Raw genomic sequence first — 12,116 nt, forward strand, 5'->3', positions numbered from 1 at the left:
ATCAATAAGCATATCCTTTTTCTTGTGAGGCATAATATTAGAAGAGTTTAAATGTAGCTACTACATTGTGAAAGGACAATAAATGGATATTAATAGTTTGAAAGGTTACCAAATTCTATCTATTTTAAGATGATAACCTAAAGAAATAACAATAAATGTGTGCTGCCAAAAACACACATTTTGATTGTCAATACATTGGGCATTTAGATATGTGGATATATGTACATTCCTAATAGGCATACATGGTTTGCCAATATACAAATGTAGACCACAATGTCATTTCACCTTTTGTTAAAGAGTAACAATGTTTTTTGAATTAAATGCATAGAATTGTAATTTTTTTTCAGGAAAATTTGAATTTATCACTCACTTAACCAATAAAAAGAAAGAAAAATGATATTTTAAAATCATTTAATATAAAAATTAAAGATAAACTATAAGATTTTTGTTCAAAAGAATTTTCCAATTGATTTAACTATCTAAAAAAATTGAAGAAATACAAATAATATCATGTGTTGGAAAGAAAAAAGAAGAAAAAAAATAAAATATTTACGTTCACTATTTACCCATCTTTCCGATTGACACAAATAATTTCAAATTACTTGACTCTTCTTCTGCACTTAAGTGCGATTAACTCTGCTACGTTTTTATTTAATAGATCGCTTTAGCAGCTGCGATCTCCTCTATGGCGGCTTCTACAAGAACAAAATCTCAGATCCCTTTTTGCATTTCGGCTTGGACGATCTCCAAAGCGCCGACTAGGTAAACTCTTCGGAAAAGCAGTGATCTGCTTTCACCTTTTCACGTTCCTTCGACAAAACACGGCAACTTCTTTTGGGCCTTTTCGTTCTTCTTTTGATTGCTTTAAAATGCAGTCTTATCAATTTACTCTATAGATCTCATCCATGATAACACTTTCTCCTTTTTTAAACTTGCGGGAAGTACTTAACTTGTGGTAGCAACTGCACCATATCCGAATTTCCTTTTGAGTGGGCAGCGACTCCTTATTTTTCTTTCACCTACACAAATACATAAATTGCAACGATCTGATGAAAAACAATAATCTCTTTCTTGACAAACAATGCGACTTAAACGACCGACTTTCGATTGTATTTTGCGGTCTCCTCAAACAGGGCCGCAAGTCTTCTACGATCTATGCGGCGTCTATATAAAAAACAACAGCGATCTTCTCTGATATTTGCAGCTTGACTTTCTATTCCTGCAATCTCAATGATCTTGGGCTACCTTTCAACTACTGCAAACAACTTTTAACTAAATGCGAATTTTGAATCACAGCTAAAAGGAGCACAACCATACACAGAAAATGGCAACAGCAAACAATAAACTCATAACAGAAATAAATCTTTCTATTCAGAACAGATTACATTTTTGTAGACCACCTTTCAGATATAATAAAGAGGTTGCAAGCTCACATCGTAACACCTATCATGCATTGCACACTCCTTTTTAACTAGCAGATCTAAATATAAACAAATGCAAACTAAATCTTAACCAACTCTCAAACTAAGAATGGCAATGGGCATGAATGTTATTTGCATGGTCGTCCGCATGGCAGATGTCTAACAGGTAGAACTGGACGAGCAGCATCAGTTATTAACATACCATGAGAATCACACATTTCCAAGAATCTTATATGCCGAAGTTTTGAAACGCATTACACAGCTGTTCCACCTCTCCCAGCTTCATTCGGAATTCTTCAGTGTCCACATCATTATTCTTCTCTATCCAATCGAGTGTATGTTTTGTAATCATCTCAATGGTTTCTGCATCTTCGGCGGTGATAGTTCCTGCAAGGCCATGCTCTCTTGCTCTATTCCTGGCTCCATACACAAAGTTTTCCAATGCATGTCGCGCTGCGTGCTTCAGAGAAGCCCGTTGGTCTTCAGCTCTGTATCTTTCTGCGTCAGACTTCATTCTAATGATTTCATCCCTTGTCAGTCTACAATTGTCCTTGCTAATTGTTATGCTCTTTTCCCCAGCTCCTCTGTTTTAAGCCGATACATTCAATATCCCACTGGCATCTATTTTAAAAGTCTCATCAATTTTTTCTTTCTCCCTCAGATTTGCTGGTATACCAGGAACATGAAAACTTCCCAGCAAATTATTGTCCTTTACAAAAGTTCTCTCACCCTCGTAGACAGATACCGTCACAGCAGTTCACGAAAAGTGGTGAACGTTTGTACTTTCGTGACAGGAATAGGGGTATTTTTAGGAATTATTACGCTCATGATGCCTCCTTCCACTTCAACGCCCAAGCTCAAAGGAGTGACATCTTGGAGAACTACATCTGAACATTGACTAGTCAGGACAGCAGCCTGTACAGCTGCTCCATAAGCCACAGCTTCCTCTTGATTGATGCTTCTGCAGAATTTCTCCCGGCCGAACAAGTCCTCCATCAATTGCTGTAGCTTTGGAATCCAAGCAGAATGTCCAACCATAACAACATTATCAATTTCATTTTCTCGCATTCCTGCATCAGCTAAACAGAGTCTCACACCATTAATGCATCTGTCGAATAGATCATTATTAAGATCTTCAAACTTGGCTCTGCTAATTTTGGAATAAAAATCGCTACCTTCATGGAGGCTATCGACCTCGACTATTGTTTCTAAAGCAGAAGAAAGGCTTCTTTTGGCTTTTTCGCATGCTATACGAAGCCTACGGATAGCTTTGGCATTCGTACTCAAATCCTTTTTATTCTTCCTCTCGAATTCCTTGATGAAATGATCTAGCAGTCTCTTATCGAAATCCTGCCCACCCAGATTAGTGTCCCCTTCAACTGCTCTCACATGAAATGAACCTCTTTTGATATTAATGATAGAAACATCAAAAGTCCCTCCTCCAACATCAAAAACAAGAACATTCGTACCAGCTAGAGAAGACTTAATTTTGGTATCTAACCCATAAGCTATGGCTGCAGCATTTGGCTCATTCAGAAGCTGTAACACATTAAGCCCAGCCAAGTGGGCTGCATCCATTGTAGCTTGTCTCTGAGAATCGTTGAAACAGACCGGCACAGTAATTACAGCCTTCTTTACCTCAAAATTAAGGAATGCCTGGGCAATCTCTTTCATTTTAAACAACACCATGGCTGAGATTTGTTGAGGTGGATGACTTTTACACTCGCCTCTGTAGGTAACCTGTATCTCAGGCTTCCCATTACATCCTAGAACAATAGTGAAAGGCCAATTTAATTTATCTCTTTGAATTAAAGGATCAGAAAATCTTCTGCCCATAAATTTTTTCACATCGAAGACTGTGTTGCGCAGATTGGATAAGATTTGATTATTGGCACCATCTCCTACCAGTATCTCCCCGTCAGTGAAGGTAACAATGGATGGAGTGGTTCTATTGCCTTGTTCATTTGTGATGATATCAACTCTGTCATAATGCCAAACTCCTACGCAGCTGTTGGTGGTTCCCAGATCAATGCCAATGGCTGTATCTCTGGCCATATCTGTGCTTTCCCAACCAATTCACCGTTTTATTATATTTGTACTCTACCTCCAATCAACCAAGAAGTAGGAACAGGCAAAACTCAGAAGAGAACCAAAATTTAGAAGAGGCAAAACTTATAGAAATAAATGTATTTGGTGAGTGGCTTCCATAAACTGAGTCAAATTATCATATATCTATGTCATCTTCCTTTCATTTTCGGGCCATGTGAAATAGCGTTTGAGTAAAGGCTTCTAGATATTAACTAGACCAGATTATACAGTAAAGTGAACTTGTATATGTATGCATTATTAAAGTATCAACCAAGTCAAGACAGGACAAGTCTGTATTATGTGCATATATGCTATAGGCATCAACTGAACCAAGTCACAGAAAATAACAGTTTACCATAAAAACGGGCGCACTTTCAGGTGTATGTGGACGATACTAATTTATAAATATCTTTCAGACATTACGGTTAATTATTACCTTATACTCCAAGATACGTGTTTTTTTAAATGATAATTTATAAAGATTTAATTGTTTAATCTTTTTGACAGGATTCTATCGACTTATATACAGAAATATAATTTATAAGATTCATTTTCTATTAGGTGATGTAGGTAGGTGTGAACTATAATAAGGGTGGGGATGAAATATTGATATTCCATGCAAATTGTATGACTTTTAAGATTATTAGATTTACTTTAATGTTGAAATATCTCTAAAGATAAGATATTATGAATTGTCACAAATGTATAAAAAGTAAAGTCTAGTAATGGAGGGTCAGATCATGAGATTTAAATTTTGAAAATTAAAATTTTAGATGAAATATACATTGTATACGATCACTTTATTATGTTATCTTCTAAATGTTACCATTGTTACAATTTTAACTCTTTAAGAATGCCAAACTCTTACATAGATAAATGGTGCCCAAAGTAATGTCAATAACTTTATGTCTAACCATAATTTTGCTTTCCAAAAATGTGTTATCCCAACTTTTTGTTTTCCCTTTTCGATGCATATTTACATTAATATTATATCATGTGTACCCCAATTTGTGCTTCAATATTCAAGAAGAGTCCTTTTGGATTGTCACGTGTAATTGTGGTTTATTTTCTTGGTTCTAAGTTTGGTTGTTTCCATATATTGTTTAGGAAGATGTGTGCATGTACATATTGAAAGGTTATTCTTATTCATATGTAGTTTTGGGTGTTTCGTAGTCTTGTTTTCATTCTAGATGTGGTTAATTCGTTGGTTATTATGTGTTTATGTGACCATCTTGTTGGTATGTGTTTTTTCCCATATTTTAAGGTTTGTACCATTTATGGTCGAAAGGGAATTATGGGTTGTCTTGAGATTGCATGCATTTCCATTTGTGAGGAAGTGTTGTTTATTACCTCTAGTTCAAGCTCCAACTCATCTCGTGATAGCCTATGTATTTCTAGGCACCGATTAAACCTAATTCCTTTTTGATGTCGTTTCCTAAGAAGATTCATATACACCTAGGTGCTTAAGTTTATTTATTTTCGACTATTTTCTTCTTATATTTTATTTTTCGTCCATCACTACCTGCCTATCAATTAGTTAATCAACAACTTAAGGCATGTGCATATTTTTCTTTGTATTAGCTAATTCGTAAGTAACTTTTACTCCTTATGACCTATTTTAAAGCCTATCATCTTTGTTTTGTTTGGTGATCACCTTGTAACCACCACTTAATGGTGATTTTTCTTCCACCAATATTCATTTATCTATTAGATACTTTGTGGTTGCTTGCACATAATGGATATTCATTGAATATGTAACTTCATTTCAAATATAGTACAACTAGTAGCTAACTTGTATATAGTCCTCATCCCACTAATATTAGACATTCCTCTATGTTTGTACTACGTTTTATCCCCATATGGAAAGCATATTTTCCATTACGATGGGCTTCACATATACTTACATGAAAACGTCATTGAATTATGGTTTTAGAGATCATCTTATTAGCAAGAAATTTGAGGATCCATACAAACCAAAGTTCTTTACCTATAGGATTTATGTAGTTGTAGTCATTCTACCCCAAAATCAATCCTATTAAGAGAAAAAGGGAAGTATCCTAGAACCTAATTAAGTAATAATTAAATATAATATACACATATTAGACCCAAAATTTGATGTATTTGTATTCATATATCCATTTCTTATATCTCTATTAAATATCTATATATCTTCTATATATCCCCTTATTTTGGTGAATAGATCCATCTCCTATACTTATATAAGCTAAATGTGATGTAGACCTTAGATAGTAACCCTAGTTTATATCCTATCTTTTATGTTACATATTTTGGAACGTTATTTCTAGTTTATAGTTACACATCTCTAGAATGTGTATGCATATCATTTTTGGGCCCCACATTAAAACTTGACTTGTCTTCAAGTCACCCTTGTCCCAAATCATAGTGTAAATGTTTCAACCTTACTTTGTCAAGATAGCACTCCAGGATATTTCCATCTAAGGTCTCCAACTAGACTGCTCCAAAGTCATGAATATTATTGATTTGGTAGGGTACTAACTAGTGAGCTTTAATCTTTCCTTGCTTCTTGAACTTGTTGTCATACAAAAAGATAGTATCTTCAAGCTTAAATTGTTGCTTCCTTAGGTTTCATTCATGCCAGCCTCTCTATTATTGTCATTTTTCTAATAAGTGACCTTCCAACAACTATTTATCTTCCCCCAATTGGTCTAGTCTCTCTAAGTGTTGTTTCGTAAATTCTTCATCAATAAGATAGAGTGTTAGTGTTGTCTGGAGGTTGTTGATAATAAAACTGATTGGTAAGATTCCTTCCATGCCATATACTAAATTGAAGGGTGTATGTGATGTACCCCTTTTCTAAGTTTATCAATAAGGCCAAGTACTACCAGTATCTTGATATCCCAATTAGCCTTGTTCACATATTACACATCTTGGTTAATGTGGTTCCCAAGATCATATTTAACGCTTTGCTTTCCTCATTTTCTTGTGGGTGGTATGGAGTAGTTTGATTATATGTGATCACTAAGATCTCCTTGATAGTTTTACTCACAAAATGTGTCACATGGTCACTTGTAATTCTTAATGGATACCTAAGCTGAGTAACGATGTTGTTTTAGAGGAATTTAGCCACTATGTATGAAATGGAATCTTTATTTGGTTCTACCTCTACCCATTTTATTAGGTAACCTATAGTAATAATGACGAATCTCACTTTACATATTTTAGTTAGATGGTCAATTGGCCCAATGAAATTAATCACCTATTTTTTAAATGGATTTTTTTGCCAAGACTAGTTGTAATGGCATCTCATTTTAGGTGGTGGCACATCTAGTTTGTTGACAAATGTGGTATTTATTTATATATTGTTTGCAGTCTTTGTATATGGTTGACCACCATAATCTAAATAGTAGAATTTGTTGAGTTGTGGAATCTTTGTTGTTGTGTTCTCCTTTTATACCTTCATGAGCCTCTCTTAGAAGTTGTTCTCATTCATGTATATAGACAACTCTCAAGAGTATGTCATCTGTTTCTTTCTTATATAGGGTTCCTTAAATTAGAGTGTATGATAGTGATTTTATCAATAATAAGTGTTTGTCATGGGTGTCTATGTCTAGAAGGTATGTTTCAGTAGAAAATAACTCATTCACATCATGTAATCTCTCTATGATTGACGTGATTTTGAAAATATAAGTTTGAGGCAGTTCTTTCTTATTAGCTTCTTTGGGCTCTTCTCCTATGGAAATTCTTTATAGATAATTAAAGCCCTAATTGTTTCTCCTAGGTTTGACCATTATGTTGAAGTTAAAATCTTAAATAACAATAGCCATCTACATATATACCCTTGTATCACTAGTTTAATTAGGATAGATTTTAGTGATTCATGGTCTATATAAAATGTAAATGGAGTAGCTATAAAGTACTGTCATAATTTATGTAACACATAGACCACAACTAAGGATTCTCACCTAGTGGTGATGTATTTTCTTTCTAATTGTGATAGTTTCCTACTGGTGAAGGCTATCGAGTGGTCCTTTTTTCCTCTAGGTTGGGAAACTACACCACCTACCACTATTCTGAATGCATATACATGATCATGGAAGGGAACAAAATAGTCTAGGAAGATAAGAATGGGTGCCTCTATAAATAAAGGGAGATACTAGAGAGAGAGAGAGAGAGAGAGAGAGAGAGAGAGAGAGAGAGAGAGAGAGAGAGAGAGAGAGAGAGAGAGAGAGAGAGAGAGAGAGAGAGAGAGAGAGAGAGAGAGAGAGAGAATGGTAATATGAGCATGTTGAATACTAAAATTTGAATAACTCTAAAATTTGTAAGAATAGAGAGAGAGAGATTGGTAATATGAGCATGTTGAATAATAAAATTTGAATAACTCTAAAATTTGTAAGAATATACTAAAAAGTAGAATCTACATTTTAACTCCTAGAGATCTAAAACAACTCTCAAATGCCCTTACCAATCTACCCATAAAATATATAAGTTAAATTAGGAAAAATACATATTAAAATGTGACTTATACTTAAATGCTATATTTTTTGTATATATTGCATTGACGAATAGAGAGGGGGGGGAGAGAGATTGAAAAATTGTTAATTCAATACCAATTGGTGAACACATATTTGGCACTCCACAAATATGGCATATGCCAAATTTGGCATGTACCAAACACAAAATATACAATTTTGAACATGGTGCATGCCAAATTTGAGGTGAACTATTTTTGGCAAGTCTTTCTTACCAGCTTCTTTGGGCTCTTCTCCTATGGAAATTCTTTACAGATAATTAAACCCCTAATTTTTTCTCCTAGGTTTGACCATTATGTTGAAGTTAAAATCTTAAATAACAATAGCAATCTACATATATACCCTTGTATCACTAGTTTTATTTTAGGATAGATTCTAGTGACCCGTGGTCTATATAAAATGTAAATGGAGTAGATATAAAGTAGTATGACAATTTATGTAATGCATAGACCACAACTAAGGCTTCTCACCTAGTAGTGATGTATTTTATTTCTTCTAGTGATAGTTTCCTACTGGTGAAGGCTATCAAGTGGTCCTTTTTCCCTCTAGGTTGGGCAACTACACCACCTACCACTATTCTGAATCCATATACATGATCATGGAAGGGTACAAAATAGTCTAGGAAGATAAGAATGGGTGCCTCTATAAATAAAGGGAGATACCAAAGAGAGAGAGATAGAGATAGAGAGAGAGAGAGAGAGAGAGAGAGAGAGAGAGAGAGAGAGAGAGAGAGAGAGAGAGAGAGATTGAAGAGAGATAATGGTAATACAAGCATGTTGAATACTAAAATTTGAATAACTCTAAAATTTATAAGAATATTCTAAAAAGTAGAATCTACATTTTAACTCCTAGAGATCTAAAACCACTCTCAAACGCCCTTACCAATCTACACATAAAATATATAAGTTAAAATAGGAAAAATACATATTAAAATGTGACTTATACTTAAATCCTATATTTTTTTGTATATATTGCATTGACAAATAGAGAGGGGGAGAGAGAGATTGAAAAATTGTTAATTCAATACATCTAGTGAACACATATTTGGCATTCCCCAAATATGGCATATGCCAAATTTGGCATGTACCAAACTCAAAATATACAATTTTGAACTTGTTGCATGCCCAATTTGGGGCACACCATATTTGGCATGTGCCAAAGTAACTGCCTTGAGAAACATTAAGTCTTAGGCTTTGATTTGCCTTGGGCATCCAATTTAAAGGCTTGAAGTTCCTTCTCAACCTTGAGACATTTTTTTCTATAAACATACAAAATTTTCTAACATTTTTATTCATGCTCTTTGTTAGATTTGCATGTGTTTCAATGAAAACAAAAATACACCATGACAGTGTTAAGCTTTGTCTTAGCTATCTAGACATATTAGTATTTTCACATTTGGATTATGTTAAGGTCTTCATCTCTAATTTCTTTTGTTTGTGTGTTTTTTTTTTATCAAAAACCAACACGCATGTTTTGGGTATAGATTTTTACTTATTCACCTTTTGAAACAAATTATATTTTTTGAAACTAGACTTCATTATACATAATTTTTTAATATATATATTTGATTAATTTTCACAAATTTAGGGAGGATCATGCTCAAATTTTTTATTTCCAGGATGTGTCCACTTTGGAAATTTATAAAAAATATATATTCATTAAAAAATTATTTGAAAAAAATTTACATAAACTACATGGTGTTGCCTAGCTTCTCGTTGGAGAGATTTTCAAAATTCTAAGAAAAAGTTAACATTTTAGGGGCACCACATTTGTTACTATGTTATTTTTTTCTTATAAAAAAAGTACCAATAAAAGTTGTGCCCCTTTTTGAAACCCTTAATCTCCACCATTTTCAAAACAAATTAGTAGTTTAGAAAGTAGATTCAGAGTACTTCAACTCCTGTTCTTGTTGCATCTTTAAAATTGGATTGTACCTATCTTCAATTTCTTGTCAAAGTTTAGACTTTGATGATTTCAAAAAAATAAAAAGGTGGCAACTTAAGACCTCCTTTTGGTCCCCCATCTTGGTGCACTTACCCTATGAAATAAGTGGTCATTTAAACATTTTAAAATAATACCTTTAATTAATTAAAGCATTATAACACTAAGGAATAAGAATAGTATTATCATAATAGTCATTAAGTTTAGAATGTAGTTGTGAATAACTAAATTATAGAGAGCAAAAATTAACTTTATTCAAGTATTATCCATAAATTTAAATAGTAATTTTAGCAAAAGTGATAGTGTATCTAGTGGGTATGTAGTGTATCTAGTGGGTATGTGATTATAATAGATTTTATCATTAATTATCCCTTACCATTAGGCAAATGACAATAGGCTATGCTCAATATAATTTTGAGCCTTTGGCAATGCTTCATTTGAAAATTTATGTTGGCAATTAACTCCTCAACCACTTGAATGAGGATAGTTATATTACCTCTTATAAAAAAATTAGTTGATTAGGTTATCACTTGAGATTACCTTACCTTGATGGTAGTACTTGGCATCAAAGTTTCAATCTACCCTAGCTACAAACTTCAAATCCAACCTACAATGTCAAATAAACCTTACAATCAAAACAAATCAGATGAAGATTAAAAATTATGCTAATTTTATAGTACTAAGTTAAATGCAAGAAGGTTACTTTTGAGATTTACAATCAATCAATGCATGTTATCATTGTTAAAAGCCTATCCTAAGGGCTCACCAATTTCATTTAATAATGAAAGTATAAGAAGGGAGATACATTGGATACTACCAAAAGATGCCTCGTGTGATAAGACATACACCCATTTAGACATCCCCATCAAAGAGTGAGTAAGGTTGGTTTTCGCTCACTTGCATTACATTTCCTTTATCCCACCTTATGACTGTCGTGCTTGATGTGGTTTCACACAAGTGAGCCGATCTAGTTCACATGTTAGGATAGCATCCAAAGATGTGTCAAACAAACATAATGGTTCTTTTCACATGCTTTAAAAAAAAAACCCAAAAAATATACAGACTTTTGGTTGCATCTTAATAAAATATAACATAATTTATCTCAAAACATTTTATTTATTATCAAATATACAAATCCATATTATTAAAAATACATTCAACAATCAATGATATTTTTTTTTTTGGTTCAATAAAAGTGGATTATTCCACTAAACTTTTTTATTAATATTTTTTATTTTTTACACAAGATTCAAAGAGTATACCAGAGAAAAGAACCATGGGAAGAAAACCTCCGATCACAGCTCATAAAACAAACCTATAGTATCTAACGGATCAATTTATACACCCCGCCCAAAACCACATACAAAATGCAGTCACAACACATATAATATCAGTTTTGCATAGAGGCCATATGACAATTTGCCAAAAAAAACCCATCGGATAATTTTCAAATGTAGGCTCCATAGCTGCTATCAATGGAAGAAGACAAAATCTTCCAAAGCCCTATGCCAAATCCCATATGCCAAAAACCTTCCTGCCAAAAAAGAAAGTATCAAAAAACCTTTGGAAAAACACTATTATATCAAATACCATGACCTTGAACTCTTCTCTAGACAACACACATGAATACTTGAAATGAAAGGGGAAGTGTGAATAATTATCATCATAAAATTTTACATCGACATTACTCAAGAAAATCATATGACTATTGCTACAAACCTTCCCATACCCTAGAAGAAATTTCCTCAAAACCCACCTCTCACTGATTAGCATTGCTATCAATGGCTAAATTTGTCAAATAATCTACAATCTTATTAACTTCTCTGTAACAATGGGATACCAAGAAAGATTCAAACAATTCTAATTTTTGTAAAATGGGATCAAGTATATACTGCAAATTCCAACAATTTGATTTCTTTTTCATAACACATTGAATAATCACCATAGAATCACCTTCAATTATTAAGTCCTTAATTCCCAAAGAGATTTCCATATCCAATCCAAAAGACAAAGCATGAAATTTTGCATAATTGTTAGTTTTAAAACCAAGAGCATGACACTTAGCTCGAATAAAATTTGCACTGTGATCATAAATTACCATGCCTACCCCAGTCGGCCCAGGGTTACCACGAGAGGACCCATCAAAATTCAGTTT

General features: G+C 33.5%; 1 protein-coding gene across 1 annotated transcript; it reads right to left on the reverse strand.

Moving 5' to 3' along the window:
* Positions 1-2,168: 2,168 nt before the first annotated feature.
* On the reverse strand, positions 2,169-3,476 carry LOC131046102 (heat shock 70 kDa protein 4-like). The gene has a single exon (XM_057979770.1). The coding sequence runs from the start codon at positions 3,474-3,476 to the stop codon at positions 2,169-2,171; it is 1,308 nt and encodes a 435-aa protein (XP_057835753.1).
* Between the last annotated feature and the right edge of the window lie 8,640 nt (positions 3,477-12,116).

Source organism: Cryptomeria japonica, chromosome 7 (assembly GCF_030272615.1).
Source record: "Cryptomeria japonica chromosome 7, Sugi_1.0, whole genome shotgun sequence".
Classification (NCBI taxonomy): Eukaryota; Viridiplantae; Streptophyta; class Pinopsida; order Cupressales; family Cupressaceae; genus Cryptomeria; species Cryptomeria japonica.